General features: G+C 33.1%; 1 protein-coding gene across 1 annotated transcript; it reads left to right on the forward strand.

The window, feature by feature from the left end:
* Positions 1-8,927: 8,927 nt before the first annotated feature.
* On the forward strand, positions 8,928-17,788 carry LOC129873897 (U3 snoRNP-associated protein-like YAO). The gene is made up of 7 exons (XM_055949084.1): positions 8,928-9,512; positions 10,329-10,665; positions 10,937-11,161; positions 13,242-13,464; positions 13,613-13,788; positions 16,471-16,536; positions 17,479-17,788. Exons 1-7 carry the CDS (start codon positions 9,061-9,063, stop codon positions 17,554-17,556), a joined length of 1,557 nt encoding a protein of 518 aa, XP_055805059.1. The 5' UTR covers positions 8,928-9,060; the 3' UTR covers positions 17,557-17,788.
* Positions 17,789-19,117: the final 1,329 nt, after the last annotated feature.

Consider the following 19,117-nt stretch of genomic DNA (forward strand, 5'->3'; position numbering starts at 1 on the left):
AATAATTACTGATTTTAGCGATACTTTTTATTTATTACCATTTATAGCAATATATAACAATATTATGATATATCTACTATGTATTAAAAGTGAATTATGCATGCAATATAAATGTATTATAAGTGTTTTAAAATATATTATACTTGTTTGGTAAGAAATTGACACAATGTATTATAAGTGAATTAAAGTATGTGATAAATTAAGTATCCATGAATAAAACTTGTATTATATGAGTTTTATAAATTATTTTCGCTAATATGTATTAAAATTGTATTATAATTGTATTATAAGTGTTCAGTGAAAAAAAAATATTATTGCTATAAATAGTAAATATTTTCTTGATGTTGTACATTTATGTAAATTTCCCTTAATTTAAATTAGTAAAATACGATGCATCTTTTATTTGTACAATCATATCATTAGCTTATACATTATTCAGTAAGTTTATGTTGTTTAGTACATTGAATTAGCTAACAATATAAGTACGAAGTTAAACATAATTAAAGTTCTAGTATAAGAATTATAAGATCAAAAATGACACGAAGATGATTTTTTTTCTTTTTGAATGAATTATTGTCTTTTTTTTTCTCTTTTAAATGAATCGTTTATTTTATTTTTGTGTATGGTTAATAACCGAATTGTTACATTCCGTATTTTTGCATTTTGGATTATTCGTAAGTTAACGATTATAAATTCAAGGACTTTTAATTTTGAATTTTAAAAGGACATGATTTGTTGTAGATGCCAAGTTATATGAATAATTTATGTGTAGTAAAATACATCTCAAGAAGGACCCTTAAGCCAAATCAAAATAGAAGCCATCAAATATATTTTTTTAAAGTCACGTTTCGGGTAAGCTGACTTCAGGAGGCCATAACCTTCTTATAATTTAAGAATTTGGGAAAACTCTCAACATGAAAGTTGTAGATAATTGAAATATCTTTCTAACCATAGGTCGTGGGACGAAATGTGATATCGGAGTAATAAGATATAGATATTTTAAGTCTGACAGGCCAAACTAATTAGTGAATTCGGCCCAACCCAATTCTAATTCGGGTCAGGCCCAATGCCCACGAAATTAAATCTGATTTTTTGTATCTATTCCTTCATACTTTAGACCAACATAATTCTGGAATTTTCCAGAGAGAGAGAGAAAGGGAGTTCTTGAGAGAAATATCAAATCCGACCAAAATTCAAGTCCCGAAATCCGAAGCTCACGAAGAGAAAATTATTGTACATCGTGTTAGCTTCAATTTGAGGTAGATATCAATCAATAAGGAGAATATTCAATGTGATGCTGCAAATTTAAGGTAATATTAAAGTCTCATTTTCATTGTTAACAAGTTTAGTTAGAGTTTTAACGGATTAGAACGGAGAAAATAGTGTTATAAACTAGTTTGGTGATTTGTTGAGATTTATAGGTTAAAGGGTTGTTTTAGGTAGATTAAATGAATGGAATTAGCTTAGTGATGATGTATAATAATGGTTGATATTGTTTTGATGTTGTTGATGAGTTGTTGTTCTTGAATTTGGAGGAAAAAGGTGTATGAAGATTGTGAATGTTCAAACCCGTTTTTGGAATTGAGTAGCTGGTAGTAATTCTGGAATATCTCATTGTGTAGACCTTAGATTTTAGATATTAAACATGTTTTGGAAAGCTAATATACGTACCTACAACTCTTATGTTTATGTCTTAGTCTATATCTGCTGTTATTATATCGAAAACGGAGGATGAATCATAAGACAAATTCTGTCCAGATTCTGGAATGAAAAATCCTTCATGTATAGCTGTTCGTATTTTGATGATATCTCTTTGTAGAAAATGATTTTTGAGTTGATTTCTTTTGCATTGGAAACTTAAGACAGATATCTAAATGTTTCATGAAGGTCATAAAGACCAGTTTTGCCGTTTTCATTTTCAAAATTTAGATACAACGTGAGGTACTTGACTTTTCGAATTTACTGCTTTAGTAACATGAGTTGGGTGGAAACATTCTAGGCTTATTGTCAATAATAAATCTTACTTTGTGTCAATATTTTGGATTGTTGATGTTTCTTGATGATTATATGGCTGGTTTGAAAGTGGGGAAAGTGAGCGGTATAGGGGAGGTGCTGTCCAATTTTTTTTAGAAATAACCTACTAACGATAGACTACGTTTTATTCTTGTCCATAGCTTAACCATAGTGCTTAACGTTTTAATATAGGTTGAGACAATATTGGACAACATATACGTATAAACGCTAAAGGTATGTAAAGTTAACATTTTCTTCTTTTGGCATGATCCATATGAAACGAACGAATGACGTATGCTTAAATTCCAAAGAAACTCTTATTCGTAGATATACTCGGATGGCTACCGTTCTTGATTTTCAAAATTTATATTGTTATGTCTTGACTCATGTGTATGATTCCAGCCATCCTAGTTGGTATAACTCATGTTGTGGTATAATTCATATTTTAGTATAATCCATAATTGGTGTGATTCATAATGACTATTGTCTTGGTTTTCAAATGATGGACTGCTTTGCTTATTCTATTAAGTCTTCGATAATGATCAAATTTCACAAGGTTGCTAATGATACCTTATTCGTGCATATTGTTATGGTATTATTCACCGAGTCCTACGATAGGCCGGGTATGTTATCATGTATGGATTCCACTATATTATTCACCGAGTCCCTTACTAGAGGGCCGGGTACGTGATATGATAATATGATATTATGATGATATGACGATATGATTATGGCACCGAGTCCCATAATGGGCCGGGTACGATATCAGTGTACACTACTCTATTCACCGAGTCCCTTGCTAGAGGGCCGGGTATGGTATATATATACATATAACGATATATTGATATAATTGTGACACCGAGTTCCCTAACGGGCCGGGTATGATATATGATGATGATATGCATGTATTCATTTCATAAGACACAGGTACAGTGATTAGCTCCTGAATCTTTATTGCAGATGTGATCTCCTTTACGGTATTTTATGCTTTATATACTCGGTACATAGTTCGTACTGACCCCCTTTCTTCGGGGGGCTGCATTTCATGCCCGCAGGTACAGATACTCATTTTGGAGAGCCGCCAGCTTAGGATTCTACTCAACGAGTTTGAAGTGCTCCATTGTCTCGGAGCCCAAACTTTGGGTACTAATCCTTATAATGTATATATTTGTGTATTTAGGGGTACGACGGGGCCCTGTCCCGTCATATGCTATTGTTAATCCTCTTAGAGGTCTGTAGACATATGAGTGGGTTGTATATAGATATTGTCCGGTGTACTAGTATGGCTTATGTTTTTGGACGTTTACATTCGGAGTGGAAGCCTTGTCGGCTTACATATTCTGTTATCTTATTTTTGACAATTAAGACTCCCCAAGAAATAGCTGATTTTGGTATATATATAAGTGACCGTTTGAGACGACGTGCTACCCATATAAATTCTATATCGTGTTTAATTGTCGATTGACAATAGATAATATGTGTGTATACGAGTGTCCAATTCGGACACTATTCACGGCCCACGGGGCTAGGTCGTGACACGAATAGCCAAACCAAAACTGATAACAACAAAACTGATGAATGTATATTTTATTTGGTTTGTGGTTTGGTTCTAATAATATTAAAATCGATTAAATTGGTTTGGTTTTTATTTTGACCAATAACCAATTCAAAATGACCCATAAACACCCCTAGTCATACTTCCTTCTCTATTCCATATTGACTGAATTTGTGAGGCAATGTACACTTATTAAAGAAAAAAATTTAGAACGTAAAGTGAACATCAATTTCCACTTATTTTAAACTATAAAAAAAGTCTTAAAAATTCAATTAATATAGAATAGAGAGAATAATGTACTGTAATTATAAGTGTACTGTTTTGTTGTATATATGTGCAATTATAAAGTTATATTAAAATTTTAAAATAAAAATTAATTATTTAAAATAAAAAATATATATTTTAGACAAATAATGACATTTATAAATAATCTCCTTGGCCTTCAATTTTTCTTAGTTTCCCCTAATAAACGACGAATCTCAAGAAAGTAATCATCATGAGACCCAACGTCTAGATAATTATTTGCAAGCACCTTGAAGGATTTAAAGCAACAATATGTTTGTCCACTCCCCCTTCTAATTAAAGTAGGGTCAAGCCTTTTCCACAAAATTGGTTATGAAAACAATAAGTTTTTGGCAACCAATAGCAGACCATAAATCATCAATGAAGTTCAAAAGCCCCAGATAAAGTTACCTCACTTTGTTTTTTCTCCTCTCTTGCTTTTTTCAACTCCTTTTTGATGTCGTCCAGTAAGATCAAGGGAATACTCAATGCCTTCAATCACAATGATGAACTTACTAGTGGTATTGTGTTATTCTTAACGGGTGTCAATTCAAAATCATAGACATCATATTGAATAAAAAATTAACCATAGCAGCAATCATGCTAGACCTACCAGTTCCTTGGAGGACCATAAAGAAGTAATTGTGCTTCCACGCCTTACCAATCTTGACATAGCAGTCTTTTGACTTAGAAAATGTTTTGAGATCATCCATACTCTCTTGTTTCTTGTTTGGCACCATAGCTAAAGTATCAAATGTTGATAGGACGTTCAAACACTACTTGTCTACAATTTCCTTTGCCTTTCTCTTACAGAAATAGCCTTCTCTTCATCCAATACATATTTCAACTATTTTACTTCGTCGAAGTTGCAAGGTTTCACGGCAAAACGGTCTACAATAATACAGTTGAAATTCAGTGTTGTAATTTGCAGTGAGTATCACTATTACATCAATTTTCTAGAACCAACTTAGTTTTAAAAAATTAACCTAAATAGTCGTTCACCAGCTGGTTAAACTAAAAGTAGCCAACGGATATATAATAAATGTATAATTTACGTATACTTGATGGAAAAGTAAATAGTAAATTTGTTCGACTATTTGTGTGAAGATTCATATTTTATTTTATTTTATTTTTATAGGAGGATTAGGTATCGTAGTCTGATTTTCAGTAAGATGAAGTTTAATAGAATGACCGGCGAGATTGTCAAAATTTAGTATGCATTCAAAAACTACTTGATAAATGAACGTCTCATATTGCAATGGTTATGATGATCGTATATCCAAATTTGGAGAAATATACAAGAGGCTGGATATACAGAGTTAATACATTAGAAAAATAATTTAACTGTTTTGTTACTTTGAAAATCATTAACAATAGTAGATCGTGTTTTTTTTAATAAAGAAAACACACCTTTTTGGCTCATTTTTGAAAAAGAAAATAAAACCAAAACACTAAAAACAAAGAAGATTCTATATAAGATTAACAAAGGTAGTAAATGAATATTTACATGTTGTCCATTGATTATACCTATAAAAACTAAGAAACGGAAGAAACTTGAAATATGTTTTGTTTTCTTCTAACAATTTTGAAGATGATGAATCGTAGGAGGATAGAAGAAATTATAGTTGAAATTGTTCTAGAGAGAAAATTGGAATTGTAAAGAAAATAATATTAAAGCTGATGAAAAACTCCCCCTTTCAATCACCCCACAAATACAAAAACTTAAGTATATATACATCCACAAACACTATTTATGCAATGTTTATACATTACAACATTTTATCTTTTCTAATGAACGAAATTATTTAGATTTCGACTAATTCAATTTTTTTCTAAACAGTCCCAAATGTAAACATGACATCCTCTTGATGTTTTGAGTTTTTTGATGTATTATTCACTCGAAACGATTCATTGCGTCACACTGAATTTTAAAATCAAGCTTTGAATATTTTTTTTAATGGCTAATGAATTTTTTCAATCATGACCAACTCAAAATCTCCATTAAACAGTCCCATAATTTTAGACATAAACTCTTTTTCGATATTTTGAGTCTTTTTTATATATTATTTGGAGAAGGGTAAAAAATGTACTCAAATTATGCAAAATTAAATAAAAATGACACAGTTAATAGTTTCGTCTAAAAATATTCATACTGTTATTTAATGGGTCAAAAATGTTCCTTTCTCAAATAAAAATATTATTTTTGTTCTTTTTAAACATATTCTTTTTCTAAATGGTGATATTTTAAAACTAGAAAATGCTTATCCTACTTCAGTTCAGAAAAAGTAAGATATAAAAATGTTTTTTATTTTATTATAATTTTTTTGTCGTTATCTAACTGAAAATTAATGACATGGTGACTATGATCTTATATATATGACCTATATTATCAGTTGAAAAGGTACATGAAGTTATTTTATTTTAATTATTTAAAAATGACATTAAGAAGGGAAAAAAATTATTTCCTACTTATTTATTAGATAGAGTGATTTTAAAAGAAAAGAAACAAGAAAATGAGTTTTTTTAATAGTAATACAATTTATTAGGAATAGAATATGTTTTTTTAAAATAAAAATACTAATAATATATTTATAAAAAAAAATGACATTTTTGATCCATCAAATAATAATAGTAGTTTTTTTGTATTAAACTATTAGTAATAAGGACATTTTTGGACTAAACTATTGACGACAAATGGTATTTTTGAATAAAATTATTAACTGAGTGTATTTTTACTCAATTTCATACAGTTTAAGAGCATTTTGACTCTTTTTCATATATTATTCACTTGAAAATTCACGTTTGCAGCAAGTCAAATTCTAAAATTTGAATTTTAAAACTTTTCAATAACAGATTTTAATGAACATCAAGTCCAATCTGGAGCCTGTTTTGATGAACTTATTTTAAATAACTTATAAGTTAAAAAAAAAGTAGGTGCAACCCGACTTATTGTTTTTACTTATAAGTTATTTTCAACTTATAAGTACTTAAAATAAGTCCATTCAAATAAATTCAATTATTTATTGAGGCTTATTTTAAGTATGAAATGACTTTAAGTTGGTCAGTCAAATACTCAAAAAAACTGAAAACAACTTATAAGTAAGTTATAAGTCAATCCAAACGGGCTCTTGATAATAAATTTTGACCTTTCCCTCTATAAACATTTGATAAAATTACTTAACTACACACTTTTTTTTATCATATTTTCTTATTTTTCCTACTGTTTCAAAAAATATCAAAAATCTCTTCTTTTGCGCCCAACATCCCCCTTTTTAGATACATCATTTCAAAAATATCATACCCATGATTTTTTTATTTTTTTCACTCCACAAATCTCTCCATAGTTATATCCATTAATCTGTTTTTGAATTTCAATTTTTTCCCTTTCTAATTAATGATTTCAATTTATTCAAGAGGTAGTTTTCTTTCCATCAGTTGAGTTTTTTTAAAAAAATTCTTTTAGTTTTTTCATCTTAAAAAATTGTTGATACATATGGTTCAAGGTCAATTTTTGTTGTTCATCATTTTGTGATTCGTATAGGTTCACATTTTTAATGTATCTAATTATTTTTGTTTCTTAAATTAATGTATAATGCCTTCATTTCGACATTATGATACATTATATTTGAATTGTATTTTCGAGATGAATAGATATATCATGATACATTGCTATTTATGTACCTTGCTTGAATTGTTAAGTGCATTGTTTCTACTAGTACATTAAATAGGTAATTATTGCCATAAAATGTTATATTTGAGATAGATACATTACTGGTAGTCATTATGTATCAGATATATTTATTATAAATTCGAATTTATGTATCATCTCCAAAACTCATATGTACCAGAAAAATATTAATAACAAAAAATTAAAAAAAATAATAATCAGTTATTCTATCAATGCTGTGTCATATACATAACTATGAATATGATACAAACTACTATTGTTATAAAAACATTGATATTTATATATCAACAATTATATTTGACAATGTCTGCAGATACATAACACTCTAGTTGGATAAGTTAAGGCGTATGTATCTGGTAGTAAAAAAATAACGAAATTTGTAATAGTTTTGTATCAAACAAATAACTATGAATATGATATATACTAATTTATGTTTTAATAAATAAAGATTATGTATCAAAGCTAATATTTGAACACGACATATTGTACATGATAAAAATGTAATGTATCATAATATTGAAACGAATGCATGATACATTAATTTAAGAAAGAAAAACAACTAGATACATTAAAAACCTGAACCTATATGTATCACAAAAAAGATAAACAACAAAAAATAGAAAAGAAATCAATAATATGATTTGTAGAAAACAAAAACACGTGATGACGAAATCCTTCTACACATTCTTCTTTGCTCTATACCAATTCCGTAACTTTTTTCACTTTCAACAATGGCGCCGTTCATGGATCTTGACTCAAAGCCCTTATTGGAGCCACCACCAACTCCTGTATTTTTGACCAACAATAATTTTATCACTTTTGTATCATTCATACCTCACCTTATTTTTTTCAGATTTCGGAATGTCTCAACAAGATCGACAAGTTCATATTGTATCAGTACTATTTGTCGACAATTTTGATTCAAAAATTGAGAGTTTTTTTTGGAAGAATAGGAAGAAGAATTTTAAATTTTGAATTGTACTAGCATGTTTCAATTTGCTAGGGATTGAATCCCATTTCCAATAAAATTCTCCCATAATTTATGCTTTCATTATTTACTTTTCTCCTTTTTAAAATATTCAATTAAAATATCTTTCATTAATTTTCCCTTTATACCGCAACAACATTAAAGGCATCATTATGTATCAAAAAAAATAACTTATGTATCCGAGTTTCTCAAAAGATAAGGAATTTTTATAGTTTTAAAAAGAATAAAAATAAAATATAATTGATTGTTAACCCTATGAAATTTATGTAAATTATACTAAACATTTTGTCTAATTTTCCCCAATTTTACCTCAGCCGGAGGGCCCAAATCCGCACGGCCCATTGACCCGTTTCTAACATCCCCCTTCTTTTCATCTCTTCTACTACCCTTAAACCCTAAACTCTGAGTGCTGCCATTGTACACTGGTCCTAAAACCCTAGTCCAGTATATTTGATTTCAGTTTCAATCCAAATTTGCAACTGATTGTAATATATTTCTATCAGAAGTTCCGTACTTTGAGCTCACAATTGAATCATGAAGACCAAGAACCTGAAAAAGAAGAAAGCTTCAGCTCAAAATACCCAGAAGGGCAGCAAGAAGAGATTTTCAATTGAAAGAGACCCATTTTTCGATGAAGACAACGACTTGAAAAGGCGAAAGAGATTTGGAGATGATGAAGATATAGAGAGCAGTGATGATTCGGAGGACATTTATGGGTCTGATGATGAAGGAGTGGATAGGAATGGGGGGAAGGAGGAAAAAGAAGAGGAGGAGGAGGAGACAGCAGCTGAGAAGAGAAAGAGGCTGGCGGAGGCATTTTTGCATAGTGTGAGGGAGTCGAAGAGGAAAGAAGAGGAAGAAAGAGAGAGTGGAGATGAATATGATAGAGAGGAGAGGGAAGCAATGAGAGACTCATGGATGGTAGACATGTTGCAGAAGGAGCAGATGGAGGATAGTGGTCGTTCCAGAAGAGCTATTGCTTCCAGGTGTGTGATTACTGTTCCATTTTACCTGAATTTACCCTGTTGTGGCATGGATAGCTGGATGGATTTTACTAATTCATATAATTGCTGGATTCCGGGTTCCCAAGGGGATGGCTGTGTGGTTAGGTATATGAGTAACAACTTAGAGGTTTGGTTTAGAGACGAGGTATGTAGGGATTATATGTGAGTGATTAGGAATCTTAGGATTGTAATGCATGGTGTGTATAATGTAAAGATGATGTCTCGTTGAATGTTTAGTTTCATATATTACATGTTACTAGTATACAATGTATTATTAAAATATTTGTTTACTTTTTTAACAAAATAAACATTTTCTCATTATAATGTTGATTTCTAGTTGGAGATTAATCTCCTTAAATTCCAACCAAACATTTTATAAACTTTTACTACTAATTTTAGTGTGAGATTATATGTCTTACAATCTAAAGTAAATAGCCCATGTTCGAATCCCATGCACAAGCTGACCTAGACTCCATCATCACTGAGCTGATGAATTGAATATGTTGATTTATTTCAGAGGTCAACCAAATTGAGTAGAAGCACCATTAAAGCCCATCTTTGTTTCTGTTTTAATGTTAGAAGTGTTGTGCTTGCACATAGGCTATAGCTGAGGTTCTTTTGTGTTGATAGCTGCTACTTCATTATCTCCTATCTGGAGAATCAAATAATTGCTATGTAAGCTGCTGTGTGTTCCAGGATAACCATATAAGCTACATTATTCAATTTTTGCAAGTGGTTGAGTAAAAAAGGACATTGGTTTTTGATAGTTATTGAGTTGTATCGTTGTTCATTCTCCAGGATTCAAAAGCCTACCGAGGGTTTTCACCTTTTAGTGAAACATCGACAGTCTGTAACTGCCGTGACGTTATCTGAGGATGACTTAAAAGGTTTTTCATCTTCTAAAGATGGTACTATTGTTAGCTGGGACGTGGACAGTGGAAAGACAGAAAAGTATGCATGGCCTACTGATGAAGCTTTGAAGTCACATGGTGCAAAGGAGCCACAAGGTCGAGCAACGAAACATAGTAAGCATGTTTTAGCTCTGGCTGTCAGCTCTGATGGACGCTATCTGGCAAGTGGAGGCTTGGATCGTCATGTTCATTTGTGGGATGTCCGAACACGGCAACATATTAAGGTATTATGATCAACTTTAGATTCTGACTCTCTCTCTCTCTCTCTCTCATATCTCAAATTAAATCTGTAGAGCTAGGTGATAGCTTGGAACTCGTGTTGGTCAGAATTCTCCTTGCAAGTGCAGTAGCACTCAAGTGACTTAGTTGACATTTCCTTTGCAAGTTCAATTGTTTGGAGTTAGTTGCGCTCTTCAAATCTGAAAGATGCTGATTCACTGATTCCTTATTTAACTCTTCATTGCTACTCTAACTTGAAAATGATTCTTTTTACAGGCATTCCCTGGTCATAAGGGACCTGTTTCATGTTTGACATTCAGACAAGGATCTTCTGAACTGTTTTCGGGGTCGTTTGATCGATCCATCAAGATATGGAATGTGGAAGATAGAGCTTATGTAAATACTTTATTTGGTCATCAAAGTGAAGTTCTAACCATTGATTCTTTGAGGAAAGAAAGGGTGTTGACAGTCGGACGAGACCGAACCATGCACTTATGGAAGGTAATTCATGGCCTTTCATCTGCTTTCAGGAAGTCTATTTTTTTCGCTAGCTATGTATCTGTGTAGTGAAAGAAACTCTGATTGTTTGTCAAGTATTCAATGATTTTTTTCTTATGAAGAATTTAAACGAAGATCTGTGCCTGCCTTGTTGATGAAGAAGTCCTTCTCATGACAGGTGTATTTTTCTAGTAAAATGCATAATTTACTCCGAGTTGTCATCCAGCATGTCCTTCCTTAGTACCTGAGGTCCTGAGATTTTTAGGATCTAAGGGTCTTTCAAAACTCCTAGCAGGATTCCTTGAAGGTTGCTCTAGCACTATTAATGAGTCTCTGATGTTAGATAACTTCAATTAAAAAAAAGTAAAAATATTAGATTCATGTCTTTTGAAAAGAGCAATATATTCTTAATTATTGAGTTTGAGAATATCCAACTTAAAGGCATTAAGGCATGTTAGTTGGGTTAACCTAACTTTAAGGATTTGCAATTTGTCAAATTTAAGTTGGTGAATCCTTTTTTACTTTAAGGTTGTAAGAGTGGCAAACAAAAACATTCTTGCTTGCTTACTCCTAGATTCAATGGGATGTTAGAAAATCTTTAGGAAGATTATATGTTGGTCATAGGGTGTGGAGGAATATCATGAAGGGATGGGTAGATTTTTATGAAATTTATGGTGTGGAGATTTGTTGTCAAATGATGAGTTTCCGAGTATGTATACAGTATCTTGTCAAAGGGAAACGGTAGTCCAGCAAATTAGGGGGACAGAAGGAGCAGAGACGTTTTGGGATTTGAGATTCAGGAGGGATTTCCAGGATTGGGAGGTGAATGAGTTTTAAACGTTGCTAGATTTAATACATCAACATTGTGAGTGAGTTGAAAGGCTAGATACAATGAGATGGAAGTTGGGGAACAAGTGTGTGTTTTCTGTCAACTCTAAGCGAAGCTTTTGGTGAGGGTGAATGAGGCTTTTCCTGTCAAGTCAATTTGGAATCCTTAGGCGCCGAGGTAGGTGTCCATTTTCACATGGTTAGCTACTGGAGGGTGGTTTTGATGGAGGAGAACCTTAAGAGAAGGAAGATTGTGTGTATCAGCTGGTGTTACTTACGCAAGGAGGCGGGCGGAGAAGTAGATCATCTTCTACTATATTGCAGCCTAGCAACGAGAATATGGTGGTATATGTTTAGTTGGTTTGGTATACCTTGGGTGATGCTAAGGTCTGTGAAGGAACTATTGTTTTGTTGGAAAGCTGAAAAAAACAGGAGAAAGAGCAGGCATGGAATGTTATTCCTCTGGCTTTGATGTGGAACATTTGGAGAGAGAAAAATAGAAGGGCTTTCAAAGGGGTAGAATCGAGTTTTTGGCAGTTGAGGAGTAGTCTCTGATCCCTTATTTATTTTTGGTGCACTGATGTAGTCCCGGGTTGTATAGAAGATCGGGTGTCTTTTGCAGAGAACCATATCTTTATGTAGGTTCTTTACTTTTTGGTATACTTCTTGTATACAACCGACTTTGGCCTTTTGATTTATGAAATGAACTTGTTTACCTGATTAAAAAAAGGTGTTGCTGATCCATTCCTTCTGAGAGGATCTCTTGTGCAGTTGTGCTACTAAGGTTGTAAGAATAGCAAATGAAACATTCTTGCTTGCTTACTCCCAGATTCAATGATATGTTAGAAAATCTTTAAGAAGATTATATGTTCAGGTTATGGGTGTTGCTGATCTATTCTTCTGAGAGTTCTTTTGTGCTACTATGAAGTTGCCTTGGGGATCTCATTTTTCTGTTTAAAACATGATTACTTAATTTCTTTTTAGTGTATTATGGTTCACGACAGTGATCATCATAGATATAGCCTTGAAGTTCCATAAGTGAAAGTTAAGTTAAGAGGGTTCTATGACTAGATTCCACTCGTGGTACCACTGAATGCGCAAGGTTCTTTCATGAATTAATAAGAACAAGTTTTGAAGTGTCCTTGTTAACAAGTTAAATTCTTTTTACAAGCTAAACTTTGCCAATGCATCCACAGATAGTTCCGACTCGTGATAATTTTTGTTACCACTTTGCCTTCCTCTTTCCTGCCAATAGGTCCCAGAGGAATCTCAATTGATATTTCGTGCTCCAGCAACTTCCCTTGAATGCTGCTGTTTCATCAATAATGATGAGTTTCTATCTGGTTCTGATGATGGAAGTATTGAGCACTGGAATGTAACAAGGAAGAAGCCTGTCCACATTGTAAAAAATGCACATGCTTCATTGCAATCAGTGGGAATTGAACAGGGAAATGGGGCTCTATCAAATGGCCACATGGGTAAGATTTAATGTTTTTGTATTTTTCTATTATCTCTCTCCTATGATGGAATTCTTTTAGCTGTATGTTCTAGTATCGATATTTTGCTTCAATAGGAATTCTTTCACTAAAAGATAATTAAATAACTAAAGCGTGTTCAATCTTGCAGAAAATGGCACCCTTAATCCTCAGTGTCATTCATCATCAGCACTCTCTTGGGTTAGTGCACTGACAGTCTGCAGAAATAGTGATCTTGCAGCATCAGGAGCTGGCAATGGGTCTGTTCGATTGTGGACAATTGAAAATGAATCAAAAGGCATCCGGCCATTGTTTGAGCTCCCAGTGGTAAGGACTCGATCAGTGTGTCTCCATCTGATTCTTTGGAACTTCTTTGGATTTAGTTTGCTGATCCTAGGAGTCTGTGATTTAATCATACCCAGGAGCAGAGGGGATATTGTGCGTGAGTAGTACTGGATTTTGTGGCTCACATAAAACCTGCTAGTATTACAAAAGCGGGAAATATTGTGTTAGAAGAGCATACTGGGCTACCAACCTTGTACAGACCTAGTGACATATGTAAGCCCTACATCATTATGGTTTCGTCTCAATAGAGAAATTATGACTCTGCAGGGCTTTTAGGTTGGCCATAAAATGCAGAAAAAAGTTAAGAGTTTAGACTGTTAAGAGTTCTATTCAAATCTCTGGCTGTCCTTCCAGCATGCTGAAATGGGCAAATGCTGCCAACTCGTTCTTCTTCTCCCCTTTCCAAGCAATTGCCAACTAAAACAAATTCTGCCACTACCAACACAATTCATCTGATATCAGATTAGCTTTGTCAGTCCCAATCACACTGAAGTTTATTCTGAAACACTAAAGAGCAATTAATAAGATTATTTTTGAGAAGGTAACAGTTTATTGCTATTGCACAATTAGCACTAAGAAAGTGCTGAACTATACAGGTATTACAAGGCAAAGAGTGTAGTTAGTCTGTTCTCTATCCTTACAGGGACTCAATGAGATCTATCAAAGATTCAGAGTCATTTACAATCTCTTTTCTTTTACACCAAAAGAGAAAACATGTATGCAATTTAACTTGATCTTCTGGATAGGATTGACTCTGGCTTCAGTATACCTTGTATTCCTTTCTTTCCGCAGAACATACCATATACATGCAGGGATGCCGTTCCACCATTTGTTCTGCCTCCTTGAATTCCTTTTCTGCCCCAGCATCTAAGAATGTTCATTTGTATTCCTAGGCATCATCCATTTTAGACCCACCATATTTAACAAAAGCTTTCAGTTTTTTCTAAATAAGGATGCCAAGGTTGATCTGTTATTGGACAATGAAGGAATAAATGGCTTACTGTTTCTGGGTTCCTCCGACAGAAAAATTCATCCTAGAGCACAGCTGAAAATCCCTGTTCTACCAATTTTCTTGTGTCAAGCATGATTCTTTTGCCACCAACCAGGAGAAGCATAACTTTCATTTGCATATCCACTTCCCAAATCTGTTATAGTGACTGTTGCACCACACCTGTAGTGAGAGAAGCGTATTATGATTTTTACTGGGGATATTGATTTGACATAGTTCCCTTTCCCTGCCAAAAAATGTGACAGTATTGCAATTTTATCCATAATCTCCTCACTAACTCTCCCTAACTATCCCAAAGGGGCTGACCTAGCTATTAAAGATCTGGAGTGAGAAAAGAAGAAGAGATGACCGTTTCAATAAGAAAAATGAAAAAGAGCTGGAGTAACAGCCTTAGGAACAAGGTCGAAATCTCAGTAGAGGCCACATTAGGTGAATCATCCCATTCTGTAAGTCGTGGTTGGATTGGTCGAGATGCAAGCACAAGCTTGTTTGGAGACAACTTTTTTAGAAAAAAAGGTCTCTTACTATCATCTCCATTGGTAATACAGTCTGACCTTTTCCTATCAGCAAACAAGACAACCCGTGAAGGTTTTAAGTAAATTATTCAACACCTTTATATTTTCAACTCATTGGCATTATCACTGTTTTGAAGAGGAGCGTTGGAGTAACTGGTAAAGTTGTTGCAATGTGACCAGGAGATCACGGGTTCAAGCCTTGGAAACAGCCTCTGGCAGAAATGCAAGGTAAGGCTGCGTACAATAGACCCTTGTGGTCGGGCCCTTCCCGAACCCTGCGCATAGCGGGAGCTTTAGTGCACCGGGCTGCCCTTTTTTGGCATTATCACTGTTTTAAACTAAAGTTCCCTTATCACTGTTTTAAACTAAAGTTCCCTCTGGATATGTAGAACAAATAGAGCTTTTAGAAGTTAACTGATTTTAGCAGCTGTCCGCAATGTTGTTTATAGATTGCCTTTTCTAGTTAGTTTTGCATTATCTATGTGCAGTTGAGTTCTTCGACATCTTTAATCTCAGTCAAATCTTCCAGTTAGAAGTCTTACAATGAACTTCTTAATCAGTTCACCAAATATGTACTCTACAAAACGTTGCAAGTTCCCCTCCCCCTCCCCCTCCTCCCTCCCTCCTGAACCCCAAGAAAATGCAGTATCTGCTCTTCGTCTTGGTATGTTGGAAAAGGATATATCCTTCCTATAGGAATAAAGGTTTGCGGTTCTCTACCTTTTGGGTTACCGTTGTATACTGCCAGCCTTTGGTCATCTTTATGAATGAAAATACTTTTACTTGACTAAAAAAAGAATAAAGGTCTGCGGTCTCGAAGAACTGTGAATAGTACGAGGTTGTTTACCTATCAATAAAAACAAAAAAGTTGAATTTTCTAGCTAATAATGGCTGTTCATGTACTTAATCATAAACTACATTGTTCTGTTTATTTGAAGAAGCCTAATACTTGTATAGCGCTTCTGTATCCTTGCTCACTGATCTTGATGCTCAATGAAATTGGCAAATGAGATTTAACGTGCTCAATTCATTGGACTTAATTAATAAACAATATTTCCGGGGCTATTTGTATACTGCCTGTGAACTGATGTTGCTTCTTTAGAACAATATAATGCTGATATGATCATTGTTTTAATGCAGGCTGGATTTATAAATTCCTTAGTTTTTTCAAAATCAGGACAGTTCTTGGTTGCTGGAGTAGGGCAGGTGAATGGTTCTTTCTCCATTTTTATGTTTCAATGTTTTCCAACTTTGCAGAACAGATCAAAAAGATTTAATTTCTTCCATATTTGTTTGTTTTGATAATCCAACTTCTTGATACAATACATCACTCAACAAATTTTTGCTTGGCTAATTCTTTTTGACTGAGATCAGTGTCATCTTAGGACTATCAGTATTTGGGATGACAAGTTAATTCTTTTGTAAAGAGAGTAGAATAATTTTTGTTATTTTGGGATAATTTGTTATAATTTCTTAATATGATTTCCTGTCTTTGCTGTTACTTGCTTGGACATTTTCAGGAAGAGTCTTAATTCTTCTTTGTCCTTAAAAAAACCAAATCCTTTTCTTTTTTAGTTTTTCCTGAAGTTATATTTTTGCCGTTCCTTTTCATTTCTTCTGATAGTTTTATCCTTGAGTAAGTTCAAAACTGTTTGCTAACAAAGATGTGCCTGCCTGAAACTTGAAATTTGATTGTGATGATGGTAACAAGATTCCCTCCCTTATTTGCACAAAGGCCATTTCGGACAAGTGTTCTTACGGTATGGGGAGCAGAATGTGGAAATGATAAGACCCTTTTGAGTCGGTTGCAGAAAACCAGCATAGATGACACATTTTGGAGTTGAAAGTGACTAGTTTTTCTCCCTTGTGGATGAAAGAATGTTTAGTTCGATATCCAATAAGCTTCTTGGATATAAGGGTAACTGTATCTGGATACTATGACTGATCTGGGTTGAAAAAATGCTAATGTTTTTGAGTCAGACTTGGGCTATTGATCTGAGTACCTTCTTTGTTACGAGCCCTTGGGATATATAATTTCCTGATAATGTGCAAAACTTATCCAATATTCTCTAGCACAGGGATGCATTGAATTCACATCTGTCGTTGATAGTCTATACCGTCGTCTGATCTGATATGTTTTTACTGCAGGAACCTCGCCTAGGAAGGTGGGGACGTATTGCTGATGTTCGAAATGGAGTTTTTGTGCATCCTTTGAAGCATTCGTGATATTGAGCTCGTTGCTCATTGTCCATTTTGGCTCATGCTAAAGGAGGAATAACCTTCCGTGTACTTTCTTGTGAGGTCAATATTTATTTTTATGTTGGCAAAAATTTTGATCTATCAATTTTGATATCATTTTCTTCTCTCTTTTCACCTTTGTTCATATTGAATCAGCTACGTAATAGCGATGTAAGGAACAATTTTAGTGTATTAATTTAAATTCACATGGCTTCAGAGAGTTTGAAGGTTTTACTTATACTTCTGAAGAAATAACAACATACCCAGTGTAGTACTACACTGGGGTCTGTGGATGGTAGAGTGTACGCACATCTTACCTACCTTTGAACTCCACAAAAAGTAGTACTCTTCAAGAAACAACCAAAATCAAATGCAACTCAGGGGAGAAAAGTTTTCTTAACCAGCTTCCACCTTTATCATAATTTGCAAATGAAAAGTTCAGTATCTTTAAGACCTCTTTACTCAATAGAGACTCTTTCTTTGTTTTCACATATTCATTTGGAAAAAGTGCAAAGTGAAATAAGTTGTCTTCATTTGCAATGCACAGGTGAATAAATGTTGTTAGATGACTTTTGGTACTCACTGGTCCCTGCTGGAATGGCCAAAAAATAATGCATGTATGATGCCCTTACTAGAGGCCATAAATCCACAATAATGACCTGGTTGGTCATAAGAAATATTCACTTTTTCTCAAAACAATTTTTTCTTTATTTGAAAATCGAAGTTGATCACGAAAATAAAATGAAAAATATTTAAAATCTATGATCAAACACCTACTAAGTATATAGAAATGCACTAGCTCAATATGTCAACGTCGAATTTATATGAAATCTTATCATCAATTATATCATTGTACGTGTAATTGTTATTCAAGAATATAAATTGTATAAATCTTTAAAAATTGTGGTCTTCATGAGATTTCTGTGGCTAGTATAAAGAAATGAACTAGTTCAATTTGTCAACGTCGAACATAAAGTGTCACATGTTTATATGACGTCTTATCATCAATAATATAATTGTACTTGTAATTGTTATTCAAGAATAATAAATTGTATAAATCTTTTTTGTTTTGGAAGTTTGGACATTCGGACAAGTTTAGGTGTACCTTGATTAATTTTATAAGACATCTACTATCTTTCACATATGAAAAAAACCCAAATATTTTATGTCTTCGCTGAAATTTGAACGCAAAATTTTTATAATTCAATAAACTATATAATTTATATGTTGGAACTTTAATCCTTAAATTATAAATTTATTATTACAAGTAGACATAAAGCCTCAACATTATTAGCAAAAAGAGAAAGTATTCACTGGTTCCTGCAAAATTAAACCCATAATCAGAATCAACTAAAATACCACTAGATTTTCATTTTTTAAAATGTAACATACATGCTAATTATAAAAAACAACTTTTTTAAAAAAAAGATATTATTATTATTATTAAAGAAAATTCAAAGAAATAGAATCCAGGTTGCACCAATCAACTCCACTTGTTTTTAGGATGGAAAAACTATCTTTTATATTAGACTTGACTTTTTATTCATTT

Source organism: Solanum dulcamara, chromosome 11, assembly GCF_947179165.1.
Source record: "Solanum dulcamara chromosome 11, daSolDulc1.2, whole genome shotgun sequence".
In the NCBI taxonomy this organism is placed as follows: Eukaryota; Viridiplantae; Streptophyta; class Magnoliopsida; order Solanales; family Solanaceae; genus Solanum; species Solanum dulcamara.

Coding starts and splice junctions, on each gene's coding strand:
- LOC129873897 (XM_055949084.1), top strand. CDS start 9,061: ATGAAGACCAAGAACCTGAAAAAGAAGAAAGCTTCAGCTCAAAATACC. Junction 10,666..10,936: donor GAACACGGCAACATATTAAG/GTATTATGATCA, acceptor TTCTTTTTACAG/GCATTCCCTGGTCATAAGGG. Junction 11,162..13,241: donor GAACCATGCACTTATGGAAG/GTAATTCATGGC, acceptor TCCTGCCAATAG/GTCCCAGAGGAATCTCAATT.